This window comes from Macaca nemestrina, chromosome 5 (assembly GCF_043159975.1).
Source record: "Macaca nemestrina isolate mMacNem1 chromosome 5, mMacNem.hap1, whole genome shotgun sequence".
Lineage (NCBI taxonomy): Eukaryota > Metazoa > Chordata > Mammalia > Primates > Cercopithecidae > Macaca > Macaca nemestrina.
In genome coordinates, this window is record NC_092129.1 from 49597110 (window position 1) to 49624432 (window position 27323).

General features: G+C 38.7%; 1 protein-coding gene across 10 annotated transcripts in view; it reads left to right on the forward strand.

The window, feature by feature from the left end:
* The window catches only part of LOC105465799 (utrophin), a 579736-nt gene that overhangs the window by 372055 nt on the left and 180358 nt on the right, over window positions 1-27323 (forward strand). For all 10 annotated transcript variants that reach the window (XM_071096556.1, XM_071096557.1, XM_071096560.1 and 7 more), the window contains one exon: window positions 20436-20608. In XM_071096556.1, the coding sequence (XP_070952657.1) occupies window positions 20436-20608 (173 nt within the window). The remainder of the gene's footprint in view (window positions 1-20435; window positions 20609-27323) is intronic.

Below are 27323 nucleotides of genomic sequence, written 5' to 3' on the forward strand. Positions count from 1 at the left end.
GAGGGCTTCTCATGATGCCTGTCACTTTTAGAATTCCACATCAGAAGAAACTCTTTGTACTCAAGTCAGCTGGTAATTTAACTGAAACTTCTTTGGAGAGAAAAAAAAAAATGAGAATAAAATTAAAAACCAGCAACAAACACTGGGTATTGGTGCCAAAGTCTGACTTCGTAGGCATGGGTTCTGTTCTCCATACCCCTCAGGTTTATCTGTCCAGCCCCTGCCTGCCGTGCACTGCCCTGTACAGCCCTCTGCCTGGAGACTCAGCTCTGGGTGGCAGAAGTCGCTTCACAGTGACAGTGGCACATCTGACCTCAGGCTTTTTATCTGAGCGTGTCTGTTTTAAACATAGAGTGCTTGCATGCACTGTGAAGCTTTAATGCTTGGATTATTAAATGTGCATGTAGCTCTTTTTTCCATAGGAAGGCTCCTGGCACACTCTAGATGGAGTCTAGCCTGCCAAATACTACCTTACATTTATAGTTAAAACAGAAAACCTCCACATGCGTGTGTGCACTCCTGCTCTCTTTAACCTTTGGATGCCAAGCACCAATCTTCTTCCAATTTCCAGTCTTTAAAGAAAAAGAAAGGCAGAAAGGGGTGAAGTCCTCCATCCGTTGGTATGTAAGTCAATGATTAATATTTAAAAAGCTGTGCTCAGTGGCTTTTACCGTGAATGCCCCGTGGTTCATTGCAAGTACAAATACTGCAGAAGCAAGAATGGATTGAGTCATTAAAAGAATAATGGGCTTTTTCTTACAAACCACAATTGCCAGAGGGAAAAGATGCAGTATTATGCCATCTGAAAAGTTTGGAAGCTTTTCCAAAACAATTGCAGTCATTGCTTGCCTTTTGATGATAGGAACGTTTTGGTGTGATGAGTGTGGAGAGAGAAGAATGTAACTCCTCCTTGGTGGGTGCTCCCTCCTGGCAGTAGTTGTTTCTCCCAATCTCTGCCTGCACCTCTACTGTAATGGAAGGATTGTAACACAGGGTGGACTTCAACCTCTCACTTTAATATGTCGTTAAGCATCTGAATTCCTGAGAGTAAAAGAGGTTCTCCCTCAGCTTGTTCTCCACTTAGAAGGGGCGAAGAAAGCCAGGAATATCTTCCTTATGGCAGCTGGTAACAGCAGGTGACAAACTTTATGACCATAAAGAGGTCTGTTAGCTTGTTTTGTGTAGATTTGTCTGTTTCTTCCTGAAAAGGTATAGCGCATATGTTACATGAATGATTCATTACTTAGACCCCCTGAGAGGCAGTAATTGTGGGCAATAGCTGGACTTTTGTATTGTAATTGCTGCTATTAGTCTTAAAAGCCTAGGTCAGATACCAGGGGTTCCTGACCTGCCTCCACCTTCAAGCCATTTTACTGGCAGAGTTAGAAGTTCTGGTTATATTAGCATGTTTCCCCTTTTAACTCCCAAGCCTTAATATTTAAATATTTCTTATTTCTATTTTAGTAGTTGAGTTGACAATAAAAGATATCTACTGGCTTCTTCCTGTCAAAGGCTTGATTTGGGATTTTTTTTTTTATTTTTTATTTATTTATTTTGAGACAAAGGCAAACTCAAAGAAACAGTCCTGTTGTAATTCTCAGTCTGAAGTTCTCCATATATATGTATTTTTGTGTTAGTCACTTTTATACAAACCTATGTGAAAGTTGATCTCTTTGCCATATTTTACTTATAGGAAATTGTCGTACATGGATGTATTCTTTCCTAAGTGTTAAAATCCTTTCCGTATTCTTATAAAATCTGTCTCATATATTGAGACGTTGCTTCATTGGTTTATTGGCAGGAAAACTGGAGTTACGAAAAAGTATCAGTAACTCACACCTCTCAAATACAACTAACCACCTTCCCCGAACAAAACAATAATGCCATTTCTAGGGAAAGACCAAGGCCTACTGCTATAATGCAGAAGCCACAGGATCCCTTCAGAAGCTGAGTAACAGTCATTCTATCTGCAGAGGCAGAGTCCCTTTACTCTCAATTCTCAGTCCTGTCTCTTTCTCAGTATTAGTAACCTGTTTCTAGAGAGAATACTAGCCTTAACGATTTACCACTTTTCATATCAGCAGTTGTCATTGTTCAGTCTGAAGTTTAGGTGACCACAGTGGAAAGGGGATTTTGCTGTATTCCTGAAGCAATTTCAGGCTTTAAGAAAACGAGAGTCCGCTGCTGGACTAGTAGACTCAAATCCTGATACGCTCAGTAGTGGAGGCCAACAGCTGAGCAGCAGGCCTGCTGATGGTGGCTAATCTGGAAAGTTATAGACTGGTCAGATCATTAAAATTCCCAGGTGAAAACAGACCTTCAGCATAACTTTAAGGCAGCAGTTTGTTTTTGAAGGTAAATTGAAAGGGATATTTTAGTTGATATCTTTGAATTTTGGAGACATCCAGTGGTTTTGTGATTTTTATTGGATATCCACTCATATAAGAATGTTTGGCATGTGGTTGAGCACCTGGTCTCAGCATGTGTGATGCTGGGCACAGGCGGGGTGGGCAGTTTCTAACCTTGGGTACTCATTTCTAGTCTTCTGGAACCAGAAAGGGCAAGGCTGGGAGTCTCTTGCAGGCCGGAAGTATTCTGTTCCTACAAGATGGCAGCTCATTACAGATTAGGAAGTCCCAATTGGAGGGAACCAAGCCAACTCCAGAGTGGTACCTAAGGAGGAAGAACTTCTTACCAGGGGAGGATGACCCCGTAGCAAGATGTGCCTGCCAGCAAGCAGGTCCTAATCATCTAGCGAAGTGATGAGGGATAAGAAGTTGTGACCACGGGCTCAAGGGTGACTATGGGAAGAGTTCGCACTCAAAGTTGACTGGTCCAACACACCACTCTGAGATCCAGCCAGTAGGTAGTTTTATTGCCAACCTGATTTTAATTAATTTTTTTTTCCTGAAAGTACTTCCCAAAGGAAGTATCTCTCATTACTTTAGGGACTATTAACATACTGTCATACTTAAGCCATTTGCATTTTGTACTGTATTTCTTTTGTTTATTAGTCACAGAGTGTAATGGCCAATTTTAGCTCAGTGACATTTTGAGTGACTGTTGCCTGTTATTAATTTATTCAGACCTGCTACTGGATGATTAATGATAATGGTAGTTCTCTAAGGAATTTTTTTTTTAATGTGTGTGTCTGCTGTGTGTCTGAGTGCCATTCTCTTAGTACCATTCTCTTGGTGACTCCTTGGGCAAAGATGCTTCCCATCATAACAACACAGAGAGAAACCACTCAATGCTGAATTTCTTTATGGCATTTACCTCCTTTTGCATGACTCTAATTTTTAAAATTACAATTTGAAGCTATACTGTATTGCTCAGTTTGCAGTATCTCATTTTAAAACAAATGTGTCCTCAATAAGATATAGTAAACACTTTTCAAAGTCTACTCATTTATTCCCTACTTAGCAAATATTTATGAAATATGTACCAGGTGCTGGTCTAAGTGTATAGATGGAGAAGACATTGATCTTATGGCTGAGTGGGAGGATACAGACAAGGACGTTTTCAGTGAGAACTGCATAATTAAGCAAAGGCAGATGAAATTATAAGAGTAATAGTAGCCCTAATCTCAGTACTTGTGAAGTCTCTCCTGGAGAAATTACATTTAAACTGAGACTTAACAGATGAGTTTAAGTTGAAGGAAGCAACTAAGATTATATACCAATGTGTGTGCATGTGTGTGGCCCGTGGGTGGACCTGTGTCATGGGAAGAAATTGGGAGCTTTCGGGGTCACAGGGATTGCTTTGACATGGGTCAGAAGCTGAGGAGCTGTGTGCCCCAGGCTTGTAGTTTTAAACATTTGAAATGCAATAATTTTTCTCTGGGTTTTCTAACCTGTTCAGTTTTGATTACATGATCTGATTTGTTTGTTCAGTTTTCATTACATTATCTGAGTTTGTTCCACTTAGTAATTTGACTGTTTTCTACTCTGTTTTCTTACTTTTTTTTTTTTTTTTTTTTTTTTTTGGAGACATGGATTTGCTGTGTAGCTCAGGCTGGCCTTGAACTCCTGGGATGAAGCTATCCACCCACCTCAAGTCTTACCTATATTTATCATCACAGATTACAGGAAAAGAACATTATTAGCATCAATTTCTTAATTTAGAAATGTTGCTGTAGACCTGATGATACCACCTCTATTGTCAGTCAAAAATGTGATTCAGTAGAGTGATTAAAATCTGTGAGATTAGTTGTTGGAAGAAAATTTATAGAATAATAATTAAAATCAATAAATTAATTGAATAATTAATGGCAATTACTCACTATCCCAGAAATCTCACAAACTGTTTCAAAACATATTTACATGTGACATAACCTTTGAAGCTGATATTATTTGCTTATTCTATTATTATTTAAGTAATATATATGTATTTTTTTAAAAATCATGATTCCTCATTTTCAAAACCTAAAGCTGTGGCAGTAATCCTGCTGAGCTCCTGATAATCAATTCTGAAATCCAGTCCAACTTTTGAAAGGAATGGTGGATTTATTTTCCCCTAATGATTAACTTTGTTTAGTTAGTCTGAGCTTTGGGACATGATAGCGAAGTTGTTCTAACCTCGTTTCTTCTTCACCTTCAGGAAAGGGGTCAGAACTCCTTCAGAAAAAGCATCACTGTTGCCACATAAGGTTAAGTAGATAGGCGGTGCAAAAATAATCCAAAATTATTTTAACAAGACCAAAAAGGATGAATCTAGTCTAGTACCCATTTAGTTGTTGAAGACTTCCTGGTAGTACTGTTCTAAATCTCTGTGTCCTGTCAGAGATTTCAGACAGTTCTGTTTATTATAATGTGAGGAAATATTTTTGCTTACATATTTAAGCAAAATATGTTTTATTTTCATGATGTTTTATTAATTTGTTTTATAATGTATATCATAATTTGTTTATAATGTTTTAAAATCAAGCTACTACTTGTAGCTTTATAATCAAGTAGTAGCTTGACTATGAAACATTATAAACAAGTTATGTGATATACATTATAGTGTTTACAGTTATATCTCTATGGGTTGTATCATTAGAGAAATGCCCAGTTAAGGGCAAAACTTGTATTAGAATACTAATTATTAAATAAGTAAAAAGTAAATAAATAAATGTTTCCCCATATTTGTGAAGTTTATCTTGATCTGAATAGTGGGTGTTATTTACAGAAAGACTAACCATTTGTCAGGGAACCTCCGTGAGCTTTTGTAGCCATCTTCTGGAGGGCTGTTCTGAGAGTTTGCATCTTATACTTTGGATGGTGTTTTATTTAGAGAAAAGTGTGTAGTCCTATTCTTCTAACTCCTGGCTTTTCTTAACCTTCTACATTATACTTACATTATTTTAAAATACCTTTCAAGTGAATCCTTAAGACATTGCTTCTGCCCTGTTTTCAAATGTTAGTTCAACTGCTTGAATATTTTGCTGTGGCCCCTCTGTGCACACGAGCGGTTTATGTTAAATGCTTGGAAGAGCATTGCTTTGTGTTTCAAGATGGATTACATTCCCATAACTCATTATCAGTAACCATTTTGTGCTGTTTAAAGTTCAGAAGGGCTTGCAGGTGACAGAGGTAAGCATTAGTAGGGCCAAGTCTCCCAAATGTGCAGCGAGAGTCAGCCGTCTTTCATGGAACTTAATTTATTGTAGCATTTGACGCCACATCAGGGTCATGATCTGACAGCCTCCCATGCTGACATCCTGAGTTTCAAATCAGTGCATCATTACATATTGATCTACAAAGAAACATGATTCATTAACTGCACTTATTTCTAATTTTTCAGTGCGAGCTTAGCCAGGACTTTGCAGTGCAGGCTTCTAAATTATTTTAAGTTCTCCCATTAAACTTTTTAAGTGAAGAAATTGAACAAAATGATTATTACATTTCCTTCCAATTTTTCAATTGTTTGGTTTTCTCCTAGCATTATAGTGGCCAATTTGCTAGTCAATCAAGATAAACCTATTAATCCATTCATACATTGATAATGTGTATCTATGTGTCATCTATCTACTCTGTTTACATTAGGCGCCTTCTATGTAACAGAGACTGCAAGGATACAGAAGAAATATTAAGATGATTTTCTGTTTTGAGGAGCTCCAGGTATGTTTGGCAAAGTTAATATGCCACCAAATGTCAAATAAAACAAAATAATGTATGGGATTTCATTTTCTTTGATCACTCGTGGTGGTTGATTTTCTTCCCAACTTTTGATGATAATCATGTGTGGAAGGGTTTTCCACATTCTGAAAATTATATTCTAACATGAACATACGACCACTGGTAGCACAGTTAAGGAAACCTTTGTGGAACTGCTTATCATCCTTGGTTGGGCCAGCTATGTAGTCTTGTTTCATTCCCATTCTTCATGGTGGCTGGGTTGGAAAACACGTCGCCTGATCTGATGTGAGAAGGCAAATTTGCTTTATGTTCTTGCCACCCAAATGTCCTGATGTTGCGTATGCTCTTGTGAAACTTAGAAAACTATGCATCTTAATGCATTTCTTCTTCTTCTTCCTCTTCTTCTTCTTCTTCTTCTTCTTCTTCCTCTTCCTCTTCCTCTTCCTCTTCCTCTTCCTCTTCCTCTTCTTCTTCTTCTTCTTCTTCTTCTTCTTCTTCTTCCTTCTTCCTTCTTCCTTCTTTTTCTTTCTTCTTTCTTCTTTTTCTTTTTTTTTTTTTAAGAAGAAATCCCCCTCTGTCACCCAGGCTGGAGTGCAGTGGCATGATCTCAGCTCACTGCAACCTGTGCCTCCAGGGCTTAAGTGATTCCCTGCCTCAGCCTCCCGAGTAGCTGGGATTACAGATGTGCACCGCCACACCCAGCTATTTTTTTTCTATTTTTATTAGAGATGAGGTTTTCATCCTGTTGGCTAGGCTGATCTGGAACTCCTGACCTCAGGTGACCCGCCTGCCTCAGCCTCCCAAAGTTCTGCTATTCCTTTTACTTTTTTCTTCTCTTCAGTATGAAAGGAATCAAATAGGTCAGACTACATCAGGATGTTGTCGTTTGAAGTTGTCTTGTGATTTTAGGTGTAGTTCATCGATAATGATGTATAGGAACTTAAACAGGAAATTTGAAGCCAGGTTCTCCTTGGCAATAGAGAGCAAAGAGGTGCCTTGCTCGTTGTATCATTGAGCTTCTTGAGAAAGATGGCTACCATACAGATATATACCAGATGCATAAAACTATTGCAAAACACTATCTGCAAACCTTTAAATATGTCTCTTTAGATGTCTTAAAATGCACTTCAGGACACGGAAATAGAACAGTTGTATCAGGAGATGACACCAAAGAACTTTTCAGCAGAACTTCCCTTTTCCTTTTTTTCACTGAGAATTTCTATTTGGCACATCTCAAACTATGATTATAATGAGACTGCAATTTTCTATACATAGTGTTGCACAGCCTGAGAACCTTGAATCATTATCTGGCTCTGTTTCCCGGCTGCCCTATTCACTTCTGTTCTGCACTGCTGTGGGATAGAACTGCCTGTGAAATGCAAAAGATTCAACAATCTCCGAGTTTTTGTTCAGTGGTTAGGCCTAATTCTGCAAACTGCAAACCACACTTTGCATTGGACCAGATTTGGGTTTGTCATTTGGGTCAGATAACCTCAGAGATCAATGGGTTTGCAAATTTGGACCATAAATCTTGCAGGAGCTGTCTATTAAACTTTGTGTTCATCTCACCCAGTCTCCAAATCTAACCCTATTAGTGTCATGTTAGACATCTCAGATCCTGTCAGGAGTAATACTAGGTCAGTGCTGCCCATTCACCGTATGTAAGTGATGTCTTCCTAACATGCTGATTGGGAGTAGTGAGATGCAAAAGGCCCTTCCATGGGTGTTTCTGGTTACTGGAGGTCTATGGGTGATTGAAAAATAATCACTTTGGCCGGGCGCGGTGGCTCAAGCCTGTAATCCCAGCACTTTGGGAGGCCGAGACGGGCAGATCACGAGGTCGGGAGATCGAGACCATCCTGGTTAACACGGTGAAACCCCGTCTCTACTAAAAAATACAAAAAACTAGCCGGGCGAGGTGGCGGGCGCCTGTAGTCCCAGCTACTCGGGAGGCTGAGGCAGGAGAATGGCGTGAACCCGGGAGGCGGAGCTTGCAGTGAGCTGAGATCCGGCCACTGCACTCCAGCCTGGGTGACAGAGCGAGACTCCGTCTCAAAAAAAAAAAAAAAAAAAAAAAAAAAAAAGAAAAATAATCACTTAGATACTGGTGCCTAAGCCTGGATTCTTGGTAGAATGCGTGGGTGTGCTTACTAGGAGTGAGTTTTATTTTATTTTATTATTATTTTTTCTCTTTCTTCACCTTTTTTTTTATTATTATATTTTAAGTTCTAGGGTACATGTGCACAATGTGCAGGTTTGTTACATATGTATACATGTGCCATGTTCGTGTGCTACACCCATCAACTCGTCAGCACCCATCAACTCGTCATTTACATCAGGTATAACTCCCAATGCCATCCCTCACCCCTCCCCTCTCCCTGGTAATGGGATGGCTGGGTCATGTGGTATTTCTAGTTCTAGATCCTTGAGGAATCACCATACTGTTTTCCACAATGGTTGAACTAGTTTACAATCCCACCAACAGTGTAAAAGTGTTCCTATTTCTCCACATCCTCTCCAGCACCTGTTGTTTCCTGACTTTTTAATGATTGCCATTCTAACAGGTGTGAGATGGTATCTCATTGTGGTTTTGATTTGCATTTCTCTGATGGCCAGTGATGATGAGCATTTTTTCACGTGCCTGTTGGCTGTATGAATGTCTTCTTCTGAGAAACATCTGTTCATATCCTTTGCCCACTTTGATGGGGTTGTGTGTTTTTTCTTGTAAATTTGTTTGAGTTCTTTGTAGGTTCTGAATATTAGCCCTTTTGTCAGATGAGTAGATTGCAAAAATTTTCTCCCATTCTGTAGGTTGCCTGTTCACTCTGATGGTAGTTTCTTTTTCTGTGCAGAAGTTCTTTAGTTTAATTAGATCCCATTTGTCAATTTTGGCTTTTGTTGCCATTGCTTTTGGTGTTTTAGACATGAAGTCCTTGCCCATGCCTATGGCCTGAATGGTATTACCTAGGTTTTCTTCTAGAGTTTTATGGTATTAGGTCTAACATTTAAGTCTCTAATCCATCTGAATTAATTTTCATATAAGGAGTAAGGAAATGATCCAGTTTCAGCTTTCTACTTACGGCTAGCCAATTTTCCCAGCACCATTTATTAAATAGGGAATCCTTTCCCCATTTTTTGTTTTTGTCAGGTTTGTCAAAGATCAGATGGCTGTAGATGTGTGGTATTATTTCTGAGGACTCTGTTCTGTTCCATTGGTCTATCTCTCTGTTTTGGTACCAGTACCATGCTGTTTTAGTTACTGTAGCCTTGTAGTATAGTTTGAAGTGAGGTAGTGTGATGCCTCCAGCTTTGTTCTTTTGACTTAGGATTGTCTTGGCAATGTGGGCTCTTTTTTGGTTCTATATGAACTTTAAAGCAGTTTTTTCCAATTCTGTGAAGAAAGTCTTTGGTAGCTTGATGGGGAGGGCATTGAAATTATAAATTACCTTGAGCAGTATGGCCATTTTTACAATATTGATTCTTCCTATCCATGAGCATGGTATGTTCTTCCATTTCTTTGTGTTCTCTTTTATTTCACTGAGCAGTGGTTTGTAGTTCTCCCTGAGGATGTCCTTTACATCTCTTGTAAGTTGGATTCCTAGGTACTTTTTTCTCTTTGAAGCTATTGTGAATGGAAGTTCATTCATGATTTGGTTCTCTCTTTCTATTGATTGGAAGAGTTTCAGAAGGAGTAGTACCAGCTCCTCCTGAGAATTCGGCTATGAATCTGTCTGGTCCTGGACTTTTTTTGGTTGGCAGGCTATTAATTATTGCCTCAATTTCAGAGCCTGCTATTGGTCTATTCAGGGATTCAGCTTCTTCCTGGTTTAGTCTTGGGAGAGTGTAAGTGTCCAGGAAATTATCCATTTCTTCTAGGTTTTCAAGTTTATTTGTGTAGAGGTGTTTATTGTATTCTCGGATGGTAGCTTGTATTTCTGTGGGGTTGGTGGTGATATCCTCATTATCATTTTTTATTGCATGTATTTTATTCTTCTCTCTTTTCTTCTTTATTAGTCTTGCTAGCGGTCTATCAATTTTGTTGATCTTTTCAAAAAACCAACTCCTGGATTCATTGATTTTTTGGAGGATTTTTTGTGTCTCTTTCTCCTTCAGTTCTGTTCTGATTTTAGTTATTTCTTGCCTTCTGCTAGCTTTTGAATGTGTTTGCTCTTGCTTCTCTAGTTCTTTTAATTGTGATGTTAGGGTGTCAATTTTAGATCTTTCCAGCTTTCTCTTGTGGGCATTTAGTGCTATAAATTTCCCTCTACACACTGCTTTGAATGTGTCCCAGATATTCTGGTATGTTGTGTATTTGTTCTCATTGGTTTCAAAGAACATCTTTATTTCTGCCTTCATTTCATTATATACCCAGTAGTCATTCAGGAGCAGGTTGTTCAGTTTCCATGTATTTGAGCAGTTTTGTTTGAGTGTCTTAGTCCTGAGTTCTAGTTTGATTGCACTGTGGTCTGAGAGACAGTTTGTTATAATTTCTGTCCTTTTACATTTGCTGAGGAGTGCTTTACTTCCAACTATGTGGTCAATTTTGGAATAAGTGTGATGTGGTGCTGAGAAGAATGTATATTCTGTTGATTTGGGGTGGAGAGTTCTGTAGATGTCTATTAGGTCCTCTTGGTGCAGAGTTGAGTTCAATTCCTGGATATCTTTTTTAACTTTCTGTCTCGCTGATCTGTCTAATGTTGACAATGGAAGTCTCCCATTATTATTGTATGGGAGTCTAAGTCTCTTTGTAAGTCTCTACGGACTTGCTTTATGAATCTGGGTGCTCCTGTATTGGGTGCATATACATTTAGGATAGTTAGCTCTTCCTGTTGAATTGATCCCTTTACCATTATGGATGATCTTCTTTGTCTCTTTTGATCTTTGATGGTTTAAAGTCTGTTTTATCAGAGACTAGATTGCAACCCCTGCTTTTTTTTGTTTTCCATTTGCTTGGTAGATCTTCCTCCATCCCTTTGTTTTGAGCCTATGTGTGTCTCTGCATGTGAGATGGGTCTCCTGAATACAGCACATTGATGGGTCTTGACTCTTTATCCAATTTGCCAGTCTGTGTCTTTTAATTGGAGCATTTAGTCTATTTACATTTAAGGTTAATATTGTTAAGTGTGAACTTGATCCTGTCATTGTGATATTAGCTGGTTACTTTCCTCGTTAGTTGATGCAATTTCTTCCTAGCCTCGACGGTCTTTACATTTTGGCATGTTTTTGCAACGGCTGGTACCAGTTGTTCCTTTCCATGTTTCTTGCTTCCTTCAGGGTCTCTTGTAGGGCAGGCCTGGTGGTGACAAAATCTCTAAGCATTTGCTTGTCTGTAAAGGATTTTATTTCTCCTTCACTTATGAAATTTAGTTTGGCTGGATATGAAATTCTGGGTTGAAAATTCTTTTCTTTAAGAATGTTGAATATTGGCCCCCACTCTCTTCTGCTTGTAGAGTTTCTGCCGAGAGATCTGCTGTTAGTCTGATGGGCTTCCCTTTGTGGGTAACCCGACCTTTCTCTCTGGCTGCCCTTAACATTTTTTCCTTCATTTCAACTTTGGCGAATCTGACAATTATGTGCCTTGGAGTTGCTCTTCTTGAGGAGTATCTTTGTGGCGTTCTCTGTATTTCCTGAATTAGAATGTTGGCCTGCCTCACTAGGTTGGGGAAGTTCTTCTGGGTGATATCCTGAAGAGTGTTTTCCAACTTGGTTCCATTTTCCCCCTCACTTTCAGGCACAGCAATCGGACGTAGATTTGGTCTTTTCACATAATCCCATATTTCTTGGAGGCTTTGTTCATTTCTTTTTCCTCTTTTTTCTCTAGACTTCTCTTCTCACTTCATTTCATTCATTTGATCTTCAGTCATTGATACTCTTTCTTCCAGTTGATTGAATCGGTTACTGAAGCTTGTGCATTTGTCACGTAATTCTCATGTCATGGTTTTTATCTCTATCAGTTCGTTTATGGCCTTCTCTGCATTGATTATTCTAGTTATCCATTCTTCCATTCTTTTTTAAAGATTTTTAGTTTCTTTGTCTGGGTACGTAGTTCTTCCTTTAGCTCTGAGAAGTTTGATCGACCTAAGCCTTCTTCTCTCTACTCATCAAAGTCATTCTCCGTCCAACTTTGATCCATTGTTGGCGATGAGCTGCATTCCTTTGCAGGGGGAGATGCACTCTGATTTTTTAAATTTCCAGCTTTTCTGCCCTGCTTTTTCCCCATCTTTGTGGTTTTATCTGCCTTTGGTCTTTGATGTTGGTGACATACTGATGGGGTTTTGGTGTGGGTGTCCTTTCTGTTTGTTGGTTGTCCTTCTAACTGTCAGGACCCTCAGCTGCAGGTCTGTTGGAGTTTGCTTGAGGTCCACTCCAGACCCTGTTTGCCTGGGTATCAGCAACAGAGGCTGCAGAAGATAGAATATTGCTGAACAGCGAGTGTTGCTGTGTGATTCTTGCTCTGGAAACTTCGTTTCAGAGGTGTCCCCAGCCATGTGAGGTGTGAGGTGTGGTATGTCTCCCAGTTAGGTTACTCAAGGGTCAGGGACCCACTTGAGCAGGCAGTCTGTCCATTCTCAGATCTCAACCTCTGTTCTGGGAAACCCACTGCTCTCTTCAAAGCTGTCAGACAGGGTCATTTACATCTGTAGAGGTTTCTACTGCTTTTTGTTTAGCTATGCCCTGTCTCCAGAGGTGGAGTCTACAGAGGCAGACAGGCCTCCTTGAGCTGTGGTGAGCTCCACCCAGTTCGAGCTTCCCAATGGCTTTGTTTACCTACTTAAGCCTCGGCAATGGCTGGCGCCCCTCCCCCAGCCTTGCTGCTGCCTTGCAGTTAGATCTCAGACTGCCGTGCTAGCAATGAGGGAGGTTCCATGGGCGAGGGATCCTCCAGGCCAGGTGTGCCGTTTGCTAAGACCCTTGATAAAGTGCAGTATTAGGGTGGGAGTTACCCAATTTTCCAGGTGTTGCGTGTCTCAGTTTCCCTTGGCTAGGAAAAGGAATTCCCTTCCCCCTTGCACTTCCCACATGAGGCGATGCCTCGCCCTGCTTCAGCTGTCGCTGGTCGGGCTGCACCAACTGACCAGCATCGATGTCTGGCACTCCCCAGTGAGATGAACTCAGTACCTCAGTTGAAAATGCAGAAATCACCTGCCTTCTCTGTCGCTTGTGCTGGGAGCTGGAGGCTGGAGCTGTTCCTATTCGGCCATCTTGCTCAGGATCTCAGGAGTGAGTTTTAAATGAAGAAAAACGCTCTGAGTATTTAAAGTATTACTATGTAAATTTTCACCCTGTTTATTTATTTATAATGAGAAACTTATGATGAGTGAAGCCGTCTTAATCAGTTTGGGCTGCTATAACAAAATGCCATAGACTGAGTAGTTTGTAAACCACAGAAATGTATTTCTCTTGGATCTGGGGACTGAGAAGTCCAAGATCAAGGCACTGGCAGATTCGATATTCTAGTGAGGGTCTGCTTTCTGGTTCATAGGTATCACCTTCTAGGTGGGTCTTCACATGATGGCAAGGGCAGGGCAGCTCTCTGGGGCTTCCTTTATAGGGGTAGTAATCTCATTCATGAGAGCATGACCTTATCACTTCCCAAAGGCCCCACCTCCTAATAACATCATTGTCAGGGTTAGGGTTTCAAAAAACAGTTTTGGGAAGACACAAATATTCAGACTATAGCAGAGTCATATGAAGAAAAGCTTGAAAGTAGAAGGACAATAGAACTACAGTGTTTAGGAGTTTGCTCTCCTTTACTAGTTCAGATTCATTGCCTGAAATGAAAGTTTTTTACTTCTTCAGTGAGCTGTTTTACTGTTCATTACCACTGAAAGCCATGGAAACTCACCACATCTTCATAGCTACCTCTGGTGCCTGTTTTTCTGTTTGTAGTTTCACACTTACTTATGGTACATTAATGGCTGTCACACCAGAGTTAGCTACAACTAGGTTGCTTCCATTAAATTCAGGAGGAAAAGATAATTGGTAAACTAATATAGATAGTTGCTGAAAATTTTATAAGGGAAGAGTAGTAAGAAAATTGGATAGGCACTCCAAATCTTAAATTTGTTAGATTTATCTAATTATAAAAATAAACTTTGTGTAGAACTTTTTGAAAACTCAGAGAAGTATAGAGAAGAAAACTAAACTTACCTGTAATCCTCTTCTATAGAGATTACACTATTTTTGTTTTATAGTCCTATTGTGTATGTGTACAATTATACACAAATGCATAGGCCAGTTAAAGTACATACTTTTAAAAATGAAATTATTATGATATATAGTTTTATATCCTGTTTTTAAAAATATGGTATCACCACTAATATATTATGATAGCTTCCACTCTTTTTCTCTAAAAACAATCAGTGTGTTAAAACATTTTTAGACATAAATCTTCTTAAGTTAGATAATTTCAACATTTTTATGACTTTTTAAAATTTCAGTAGTTTTGTGGGGAGCAGGTGATGTTTGGTTACATGCATAAATTCTTTAGTGATGATTTCTGAGATTTTGGTGCACCCATCACCCAAGCAGTGTACACTGAACCTAATGTATAGTCTTTTATCCCTCATCCTACCTCCCACCCTCCTGCTGGAGCTCCCAGAGTCCATTATACCATTCGTTTGACTTTCTGTCTTCATAGCTTAGCTCCCACTTATAAGTGAGAATATATGATGTTTGATTTTCCATTCCTGACTGACTTCACTTAGAATAATGGTCTCCAACTCCATCCAGATTTCTGTGAATGCCATTATTTCATTCCTTTTTTATGCCTGAGTGGAATTCCATGGGGTGTGTGTGTGTGTGTGTGTGTGTGTGTGTGTATAATCACATTTTCTTTACCCACTTGTTGACTGATAGGCATTTGTGCTGGTTGCATATTTTTGCAATCACAAATGGTGCTGCTATAAACATTCCTGTGCAAATGTCTTTTTCATATAATGACTTCTTTTCCTCTGGGAAGATACCCAAGTGTGGAATTGATGGATCAAATGGTAGTTCCGCTTTTAGTTCTTTAAGGACCCTCCATGCTGTTTTTCATAATGGTTGTACTAGTTTATACTCCCATGAGCAGTGTAAAACTTCCCTTTTTAACACATCCACACCAACATCTATTTTTTTTAATTTTTAAATTATGGCCATTCTTGCAGAAGTAAGGGGTATCACACTGTGGTTTTGATTTGCATTTCCCTGATAATTTGTGATGTACAGCATTTTTTCATGTGTTTATTGGCCATTTGTATATCTTCTTTTGTTCTATTCATGTCCTTAACCCAGTTTTTGATGGGATTATTTTTTTTTCCTTGCTGATTTGTTCGAGTTCCTTGTAGATTCCAGATATTAGTCCTTTGCTGGATGCATAGTTTGTGAATATTTTCTCCCACTCTGTGACTCTATGGGCTGTCCATTTCCTCTGCTCATTGTTTATTTTGCTGTGCAGAATATTTTTTGTTTAATTAAGTCCCATCTATTTATAATTGTTTTTGTTGCATTTGCTTTTGGGTTCTTGGTCATGAAGTCTTTGCCTAAGCCAATGTCTAGAAGAGTTTTTCTGATGTTATCTTCTAGAATTTTTATGGTTTCAGATACTTGTGTATGTTAAACCATCCCTGCATCCCTGGTGTGAAACCCATTGGATCGTGGTGGATTATCTTTTTGATATGCTGTTTACTTCAGTTAGCTAGTATGTTTTTGAGGATTTTTGCATCTGTGTTTATCAGTGATATTGGTTTGTAGTTTTCTTTTTTGTTATGTCTCTTTCTGGTTTTGGTATCAGGTTGATACTTGCTTCGTGGAACGATTTAGGGAGGATTCCCTCTTTCTCTGTCTTGTGGAATAGTGTCAATAGAATTGGTACCAGTTCTTCTTTGAATGTCTGGTAGAATTCGGCTGTGAATCCATCTGGTCCTGGACTGTTTTTTTTTTTTTTTTTTTGGTAGCTTTTTAACTATCATTTCAATCTTGCTGCTTGTTACTGGTCTATTCTGAGTGTCTCTTTCTTCCTTGTTTAATTTAGAAAGGTTGTATATTTCCAGGAATTTATCCATCTCCTCTATGTTTTCCAGCTTATGTGTGTAAAGGCGTTCACATTGTTCATGGTAGCCTTGCATCATCTTTTATATTTCTGTAGTATCAGTTGTAGTATCACTCATTTCGTTTCTAACTGAGCTCATTTATATCCTCTCTCTTCTTTTCTTGGTTAATCATGTTAATGGTCTATCAGTTTTATTTATCATTTCAAAGAACCAGCTCTTTGTTTCACTTACTTTTTGTGTTTTTTGTTTGTTTGTTTCACTTTCATTTGGTTCTGCTCTGATCTTTGTTATTTCTTTTCTTCTGCTGGGTTTGGGTTTGGCTTGTTCTTGTCTCTAGTTCCTTGAGTTGTGACCTTAGATTGTCTGTTTGTGCTCGTTCAGACTTTTTGGTGTAGACAGTTAATGCTACGTACTTTCCTCTTAGCACTGCTTTTGTTATATCCCAGAGGTTTTGATAGGTTGTGTCACTATTATTGTTCAGTTCAAAGAATTTTTTAATTTCCATCTTGATATCTTTGGTAACTGAAAGATCATTCAGGAGCAGATTATTTAATTTCCGTGTATTTGTATACTTTTGAAGGCTCCTTTTGGAATTAATTTGCAATTTTATTCCACTGTGGTCTTCTGAGAGAGTACTTGATATAGTTTTGATTTTCTTAAATTTATTGAGGATTGTTTTATGGCTTATCATATGGTCTATCTTGAAGAATGTTCCATGTGCTGATGAAAAGAATATATATTCTGCAGTTGTTGGGTAGACTGTTCTGTAAACATCTGTTAAGTCCATTTGTTCTAGGATATAGTTTAAGTTCATCGTTTCTTTGTTGACTTTCTGTCTTGATGACTCCTCTAGTACTGTCGGTGGAGTATTGAAGTCCCATCTAATTATTGTGTTGCCATCTGTCCCATTTCTTAGGTCTAGTAGTAATTATTTTATAAATTTGGGAGCTCCTATGTTAGGTGCATGGACTAATCCTTTTATCATTATATAATATCCTTTATTGTCTTTTTAGTTTTTGCTTTAAAGTCTGTTTTGTCTGATATAAGAATAGCTACTCCTGCTTGCTTTTGGTTTCCATTTGCATGGAATATCTTTTCTAATCCTTTACTCAGTCTCCCAAGTAGCTGGGACCACAGGTGCATTCCACCATTTCCAGCTAATTTTTTTTGTATTTTGGGTAGAGACGGGGTTTCGCCATGTTGCCCAGGCAGGTCTCAAACTCCTGAGTTCAAGTGACCCTCCTGCCTCAGCCTCTCAGAGTACTGGGATTACAGGCTTGAGCCACCACACTTAGCCATGTTTGAAATTTCTTTAAGTTCATTTTTACCTTTCTCTGGTGCCTCCTTGAGTAGCTTAATAATCAACCTTCTGAATTATTTATCTGGTAATTCAGATATTTCTTGTTGGTTTGGACTGGATCCATTGCTGGAAAGGTAATGTGATCTTTTGGAGGTTTATTTTGTCATATTACCAGAACTGCTTTTTTAGTTCCTTCTCATTTGAATAGACTGTTTCATCGGAAAGATCTGGAACTCACGGGCTGCTATTTGGATTCTTTTGCCCTGTAAGATGATCACTTGATGTAGTGGTCTCCCTCTTCCCCTAGGGATGGGACTTCCTGAGAATCAGACTGCAGTGATTGTTGTGCTTTTCTGCGTCTAGATACCCAGCAGGGCTATGGGGCTCAAATCTGGTCCTAGGGAATGTCTGCAAAGAGTCCTGTGATGTGATCTGTCCTCAGGTCTCCCAGCCATGGATAGCAGCACCTGCTCCAGTGGAGGCTGCAGGGGAGTGAAGTGGGCTCTGTGGTAATCCTTGGTTGTAGTTTTGTTTAGTGCTCTGGTTTCCTCGAATGCCAGTTATGCTAGCAGTGAAGTTGTCATGTGAACAGACTCAGAACTTATGGTTAAGCTGCTGTTTGGTAAGCAGTGGAATTAACTGTTGTTTTCTCCTTCTTTGGAGCAGGGTTGTTCTGTTATGAGTGGCTGTCGTGACTTGAGTTGGTTGGCCTCTAGCCAGGAGGTGGTGCTTTCAGGACAGCGCCAGCTGCACTAGTAGTAGGATGGTATAATATTGCCCTATGTTGGCCAGGATGAGTACTCAGGTCATCTCAGGTGATGGGTGAGGCTGTAAAACTCCCAAGAGCTTATGCTGTCTTGTGGCAATTGCAGTGGCAACTTCCTTCTTTAAAAGGGTCTGTGAATTCTTTTGATTTTCTTGGTGTGTTCCTGCAGTGGTTCTTGGAGCAAAAGTTCACAACGTGAGTCTCCAGATGCTGTTCTGTCTATCTAAGCAGGAGCAGTGCATTAGACCTGTCTCCTATCTGCCATTTTCCTCAAAAGAATTTTAAGTCTGTGGCTTTTGATATAGATTACCAAATGTTTCCCCAAAATCTGAACCAATTAAAAAAAATTTTATAATAATTCTAATTTTACTTAAACTGCCTCCAAATTTATTTTATAAAGATAAACTCTTTTTTGGCTTTTTAATTTAATATTAGATATAAATAAATTATTGAAATCCCCAGATAATGCATGCAATTGTTTTGGATAAATCAGTGGGATAATATTTTCTTTTATATTTAGTTATCAAAATAGATTAAGGGCAAGTAAAGTTAGGGAGACTGACTTTCTTTGTATTTTCTTTATACTTAGCCAGAAATTTTTCTGTTACAGAAGAATTAGATTGTTATTTACATGCCAAATATATGTTTTTGTGTTTATTCCCAAGAATGATCTTTCATATCAATAATAAAATAATTAGGTTGATAAATTTAAGAATCGTTTTAAATCAAATAACATCACTTCAATACGTGCATAAAGGCTAGATCTTGTCAAAATCTTCCTCTCCCCTCTTTCTCTGTTCCTGTGTGTGCATAAGCCTAACTATATCAGTTATTCTATGCTTTTGGAAGTATTTTTGCTCGCAGGTTAAAAATTGTTGTTGTTTTTTTTAATTTTACTTTAAGTTCAGGGATACATGTGCAGAACGTGCAAGTTTGTTACATAAGTATACATGTGCCATGGTGGTTTGCTGCACCCATCAACCCATCATCTACATTAGGTATTTCTCCTAATGCTATCCCTCCCCTAGCCCCCCACCCCCCGACAGGCCTTGGTATGTGATGGTCCCCACCCTGTGTCCAAGTGATCTTATTGTTCAATTCCCACCTATGAGTGAGAACATGCAGTGTTTGGTTTTCTGTCCTTGTGATAGTTTGCTGAGAATGATGGTTTCCAGCTTCATTCATGTCCCTGCAAAGGACATGAACTCATCCTTTATTATGGCTGCATAGTGTTCCATGGTATATATGTGCCACATTTTCTTTATCCAGTCTATCATTGATGGACATTTGGGTTGGTTTCAAGTCTTTGTTATTGTAAATAGTGCTGCAATAAACATACATGTGCATTTGTCTTTATAGTAGAATGATTTATAATCCTTTGGATATATACCCAGTGATGGGATTCTGGATCAAATGGTATTTTTGGTTCTATATCTTTGAGGAATTGCCACACTGTCTTCCACAATGGTTGCACTAATTTATAGTCCCACCAACAGTGTAAAAGCGTTCCTATTTCTCTACATCCTCGCCAGCACCTGTTGTTTCCAGGGTTTTTAATGTTTGTCATTCTAACTGGCAGGAAATGTTATCTCATTGTGGTTTTGATTTGCATATCTCTAATGACCAGTGATGATGAGCTCTTTTTCATATGTTTCTTGGCCACATAAATGTCTTCTTTTGAGAAGTCTCTCTTCGAACCCTTTGCCCGCTTTTTGGCAGGGTTGTTTGCGTTTTTCTTGTAAATGTGTTTAAGTTCCTTGTAGATTCTTGATATTAGCCATTCATCAGATAGATACATTGCAGAAATTTTCTCCCATTCTGTAGGTTGCCTGTTCACTCTGATGATAGTTTCTTTTGCTGCTCAGAGCAATTGATAGATTCAGTGCTGTTCCCATCAAGCTACCATTGACTTTCTTCACAGAACTGGAGAAAACGACTTTAAATTTCATATGGAACCAAAAAAGAGCCTGTATAGCCAAGACAATCCTAAGCAAAAAGAACAAAGCTGGAAGTACTGAAGATTTAAAGACTATTATTTTCAGAATAATAAGAATTTTGGAAGCACTTGAATTTCTTATAATTTAAGGTGAAATGAACTGTTTTGCTTGAGAGAAACTCTTCCGTTAATATAAAGCTATAAAGTTCTATGCAGAAATTTCAATACCTATTACTGATTCCTAATATTTGCATTTTCTATTTGCTTTTTTTCTGTTTAGGACATCCAGGCAGAAATTGATGCCCACAATGACATATTTAAAAGTATTGACGGAAACAGGCAGAAGATGGTAAAAGCTTTGGGAAATTCTGAAGAGGCTACTATGCTTCAACATCGACTGGATGATATGAACCAAAGATGGAATGACTTAAAAGCAAAATCTGCTAGCATCAGGTCAGAATAGTCAATATCAAAATAAAAATAATGGGGTGGAGGGGGCAGATACTTGTGATTTTTGTATATCAGAAAGAGAAAGGGCAGCCTTACCACCACTGCTACTTTATCAGAAGCAGTTTAAGATTTAAATGCAAAGCCTGTTTCCTTGAGTTATATAGTTCAAACTCTATTTGTGTCCAATACTGTCTACTAACTGTTCCAGACTATTCATAAATGTTCATATATTGTAAACCTAACAATACTAGCAATAATACTGTTAGCAACATCTGCTAATTACTGAGTGTTTACCTTGACTATGTACTTGTTAGGATCTTTACAAATGTTACTTTATTTCATAATAAAAAAAATCCTAGAAAGGTGGGTAGTAACATTATTCCTTCTATGAGGAAACAGAGGTTTAATGAATATAAGCAACTTGCCAAGTTTTGAGGCTAAGAAGTGCCAAGCCAGAATTTGAATCTAGATCTTTTTGACTCTTGGCAGTGAACATGTTTTGCTTAATCATGCTGTTTATATGCCTCATTCAAGATGTATTTATAGAAATTAAATATCTCTTATGGACACTAAAATGGAAAATTGATGATTCATGTCTGCATTTGGAGAGAGTAAAATTAAATGAGGATGAACCTTAGGACCAGAATTCTGACTAGGAAAAGACCTTGAAAATTACCCAGAGAGACAGAATGATTAGTGTTGTTGGGGTCAAGAATATTTTAAGATCATATTTAATAGATAGTGGACAGGTCCTAATTAAATATAAATGTAGTGAATACTGGCTGAAAAATATGTTATTGCGCAAAAATCTAAAAGCAGAACATTGACAGGAAGTCCTAGATCTGTTTTGTTTTGTTTTGTTTTTTGCAGCGTACCATGTGTACAACCTTTAAACCAAATGGTCTTGAATTTGACTCTGACTTTACTATTTACTCTCTGATCTTGAACAAACTACTCAGCCTCTTTGAGCCTTAAATTTATTTACAAAATCAGAATAGAAATATTTAACACTCACGATTGCTATGAAGATTGAATGGAATGATTTGATAGTTCCCTAATCTATGTAAATCCTGCCTAAGAAAGCATCTAGTGAAATATTTTTATACATAAAGGGGCTCAGTGTGTCTGCCTCCGCTGGTTTCAAGATTTAATGGAGAACAGAATCTTCAATGATTACCTATCATGAATGAATTAAAAAAATTTTTTTCTAAGATGTATTCAAAGGTTTTTATTCTTCTGGAGCTCAGAGAGTGGAATTTGCAGTTCCTTTTACATGTGAGGAAGGGAGCAATGTAGCATGGACATGGATGCTCTGTATAAAGTTCCCATTGGAAAATATAATAGATCAGCATTGGCCAACTACTTTTTCTTAATAAGAGAAGAAAATTTGGGAGGCCGAGACGGGCCGATCACGAGGTCAGGAGATCGAGACCATCCTGGCTAACACGGTGAAACCCCGTCTCTTCTAAAAAGTACAAAAAACTAGCCGGGCGAGGTGGGGGGTGCCTGTAGTCCCAGCTACTGGAGAGGCTGAGGCAGGAGAATGGCGTAAACCCGGGAGGCGGAGCTTGCAGTGAGCTGAGATCCGGCCACTGCACTCCAGCCTGGGCGACAGAGCGAGATTCCGTCTCAAAAAAAAAAAAAAAAAAAAAAAAAAGAGAAGAAAATTAGGGAGTACTATGTAGTGAGGGATTATTCTTGTTTAAGACTTGAATTTTCAACTGCCTAGATCCCATCAGGTTGCAACTTTCCATTCCTTATAAATATGAGCAAAAATATTTAAAATGTTAATAGTGAAAAGCATTCACTGAGCATCCAACAAAGTCATCTCTGCCAACAACCTAAGAATTCCAGAGCTGGTCCTAGTGAAGTGTACATGGTGCTGGGATTTTCAGAGGTTAGAGAATGACTTATTTAGGAAGAATAATTTAATGAAGACCTATAACATAAACAGATAAGTAAAAAGTTATAGACAAAAAATTTTTGGTCTTTCTTGGGAGTTATTGCCTAAGCCTATCATGACAAATTTTTGTTTTTTAAACTGGAAAGAAAGAACTTATAAACTACAGCTGGAATATTATGTAATAAGTAAGTTAATGTTATTTTTAGAAGACGGGGGAATATGCCTGTGCCAGTGGACTTTTGCATTAAGGTAGATCAGATATTCCAGTAAAATGTGATAATAAATTAATGTGATGATGAATTAAAATAACTTTTACTTTGATTAGTCACCTCAAGAGATTCAAGCACTTATTCAAGCATGTAATACAAACTTATTTCTATGCTTGAGGCATTGCTATTAATAAGATACAGTCCCTACCACTAGAGGCTCACAAATCTGTTCAGATTAAGGTAGGGTCCAAAGCAGAGAGTGGTCACCCTCACTTCAGATGATCGAAGAAGGCTTCATAAAAGAGTTCATTCCTTAGCTGAGCCTTGAAACATACATAGTTATTCCCCAGATGGTCTAGGTGATGACTGGGGAAGGGTAACTAAGCTGGGGTCTTGAAATAACACTGTGTTTATATGAAAATCAATACATTAAGTCTGACTGAGAATACAGTTTGCTGCTGGTGTCGTGGGGAAAAGACTATGGCTAACCAAAAGAGAGAGGGGTAAGAGACAAATCATGCATACCTATGTGTAACCAAGCTCCCTTCCACTGTGGATGGAATTGGGAGCCTTTTGAGTAACATGATTAAATTTGGGCTTTGGAGGAATCCCTCACACAACTATGGAGGATGCCTTGGATGAGCCCGTTCTGAAGAGGGGAGACCCGGTAAGAGATACTTTCAGCATCTAGGAAAGGGAAGAGAGATTGAGTAGATAATTAGTTCACATTGTTAAGGCACTGGAGAGACATCCAGGAGAAGATAGCCAAAGCCATTAGATGGAGATCTGCTCTTCAAAAGAGTGCAGTAGGTGAAATAGACAGATGGGAGGGGGTGTCCAGAGACAGGTGGCAGGCAACCATTGTGAGTTAGTTATTAGAGAGGGTGAAACATTAGAAGAGGGCAAAGCAAAGAAGTCCAAGAAACTCTAATACATAAGGAATGGGCAAAGGAGAGGGAAGCAGCAAGGAAACTGAGAAGTCCCTATCCTGAAGAGGGACGAGATCCAGGAGAGAATATTGTCAAGAGCCAAGGAAAGAGGGGTTTCTAAAAGAAGTGCATAAGTAATGGTGTCAGCTGCTTAAAGAAGTGGAGCAAGATCAGGTCTGCAGAGTCCAGGAGCAATTAGAAGGGCTTTGGTGGCCTTTTGCCAGGGCCCTTTTTTTTTTTTTTTTTTTTTTTTTTTTTCTTCCGGTTGAGGGAGAAATCTGATTGCAGAGGACTAAAGAGATAGAAGGGGAGGTGAGGATGCGGCAATAGAACTGAGTCTACTCAGTCTCATTATCTCAAGGAACTCATCTGTGAAGGGAAGAGGAGGGAAGAATGCATTTGCTGTATTATTATAGTTGATACTATTGCAAGTTTATAACAGCTGGTGGCTGTATCTATATCTATATAGACCTGTCTGTGCTTTTACAGAGATTCAGTATGGCATTGTAAAAATTTTTTAAATTTTATTTTTAATGTTTGTGGGCATATAGTAGGTGTATATATTTATGGAGTACATGAGATATTTTGGTACAGGCACGCATGCAATGCATAATAATCACATCATGGCAAAGGTGGTATGCATCCCCTCAAGCGTTTATCCTTTGTGTTACAAACAATCCAATTATACTTTTTTAGTTATGTAAAAATGTACAATTAAGTTATTATTGACCATAATCACCCCATTTTGCTATCAAATACTGGATCTTATTCATTCTTTCTATTTTTTATACCTATTAATCATCACCATTTCCTCCCCATCACCCCCCTGCCCCACCAACTACCCTTCCCAGCCTCTGGTAACCATCCTTCTACTCTATCTCCATGAGTTCAATTGTTTTGTTTTTTAGATCCCCAAAATAACTGAGAACATTCAATGTTTGTCTTTCTGCGCCTGGTTTATTTCACTTAACATAATGATCTCCACTTCCATCCATGTTGCTGCAAGTGGCAGAATGGTAGAATAGTACCCCATTGTGTATAAATACATTTTCTTTATCCATTTATCTGTTGATGGACACTTAGGCTGCTTCCAAATCTTGGCTATTGTAAACAGTGCTGCCACAAACATGGGAGTGCAGATATCTCTGTGATATACTGATTTCCTTTCTTTTGGGTATATAGCCAGCAGTGGGATTGCTGGATCATATGGTAGCCCTATTTTTAGGTTTTTGAGGAACCTCCAAACTGTTCTCCATAATGTTTATAACTTACATTCCCACCAACAGTTCACAAGGGTTCCTTTTTCTCCACATGCTAGACAGCATTTGTTATTGCCTGACTTTTGGATAAAAGCCATTTTTGACTGGATTAGGTATGTTTAGCTAAAGGCGTAAATGATCTCTTCTTCATTTTTATATTTAAAAAATGAATGAGATAAAATTAAAATAGCGTATTTGTTATTACTTGCATATTTATAAAAGATAAAATGGTTTGTTATTAATTTAACCTCTACGTTTGCCAAAAATAGTGGCATATGGTATGTGCTCAGTAATCGTTAGCTATTATTATTCTCATTGATTACCTCTTTGTTTGGCACTAATTGAAAAGACATAGAAATTCTCTCTACCCTATGTTTTTCCCTCTTGGTTGGTAATGTTGGGGATTTCTAAGAAGGTCTTCCAAAACAGCTTCCCCCTTTGCTGGCTGGATTCTGAACAAGTATGAAACAAAGTGTGCTCATCGTGCGGCCAATAGAGAATTCAAATGCCATGTTAATTACTGATAGAGGCCAGATTGGAGGTGGTAACTTAGAGTGAAGGTGAGTAGGGCTGTCAACCAAACCCCAGAATGAGGCAGAATCACCAGCAGTCACTGGGCAAGGTGGCTTACCAAGTGAGAAACCATACATGGAAGAGTAGAAAAGAATTCAGTATGTGCATGGCCTGTTGTCAGGTGGTCCGTATGGACTGAGCTAAACATGCATGCCGAATTATTCTCCCTGAATTTACAGATCAGATTCGTCACTCCACCTCTGCAGGGACTCGGTGAGTTTCAGGGGTGGAGAAGAGACCGGAGTGTGCTTAGTGAGATAAATCCCTCCCCAAGGAGTGGGAGGAGTGTTCTCATAACAAATCTGTAGAGGCAGTCCACCTCCCAGGCTCCTGACTCCTTCATTGCCTACTGAAAGTGATCACTGTGGAGCACACTGTTCAGCCCTACTTCTCTGTTCTTTCCTCTCATTCCTTTAATGTACAATCTGCCCCTTATACTACCTTCTGTTGTGACACATTGTCCTATGTCTTAAGTATTTCTTGAAACTCTTCCGTAACTTTTCTCTCTAAATAAATGTTGGGTTTCCCCTTAATTGCCTACTTTACTTGAAACTCTTCAACCGAGGTTAATTTCCTCATTTTCCTCACCTAGCAGCCAATGAGAATATTCTGAATCTTTACCAACTACTATGTACATCAAACGGTCTGAATACCAGCCATAAACATCAAATGTGGTGCCAGAAAACACTGGCTGAAAAGGGAGCCCTGTCACACAGGGATAAGAGGGACAATTGCCAGCCTCATTGTGACTTGTTAAGCATTACTTCTCCATCTCTCAGCAACATCTCCTTAGAAGTGAATGCATCCATTATTCTATCCTTCATCATCTTATTTCTGCTTCTTCCTGATCTATATGTAGGGCATGCTTTCTACATTCCTCATTCATTCAAATGTCCCTTTACCTTTTTATTTTATTTTATTTTATTCTGAGACAGGGTCTTGCTCTGTTGCCCAGGCTGGAGTGCAGTGGCACAATCTCAGCTCACTGCAACTTCTGCCTCCTGGGTTCAAGTGATTCTCCTGCCTCAGCCTCCCGAATAGCTGGGATTATAGGCAGCTGCCACCACACCCAGCTTATTTTTATATTTTTAGTGGAGATGGGGTTTCATCATATTATCCAGGCTGATCTCAAACTCCTGACCTCAGGTGACCCACCAGCCTTGGCCTCCCAAAGTGCTGAGATTACAGACGTGAGCCACCTTGCTCAGCCCCATTTACCTTTCATTCTCTATCCTTTTCTCAGCTACAGTTGTTGGTGGCAATATCCATATTCATAACTTTTTATATTTTGATTTCCAAGTTTCTTTTTGCTTTACCTGTAAATGCCTTTATCCCTGTTCTAAGTCCCATAGACCTGGTCACACTGGAAGTCAGTTAACATTTCCTGTCATCTTGGCATCCCTGAGATAATCAATCTCCAGGAGATCAAGGGCAGACTGTTTTCCAGAGTACACATTTTATTTTATTACATTCGACCTGGCCATGTGCATCCGAATGCAATTTGTTTTGCCCTATTAGTTAGTAAAGAGCCCTCTGTTGTATCAAATCAAATAAGAATTGTTTATAACCTCATCAGTAAAACAGCTCTCCTTCACATTGAAGTTATGACTCTTATCCAGGGGGGTGCCTTCTTCATTAGCTTATTATATACTGGACCTATCTATCTACTATTATGTAACTTTATAGTTTTATCCGGTTCATTTTTATTTTTTACTTATTTATTTTTTAAAAGTTTTACAATTTCAATAGCTTTAAGGGTACAAGTGGTTTTAGTTACATGAATGAATTGTATAGTGGTGAAGTCTGAGATTTTAGTGCACTAGTCACTCGAGTAGTGTACATTGT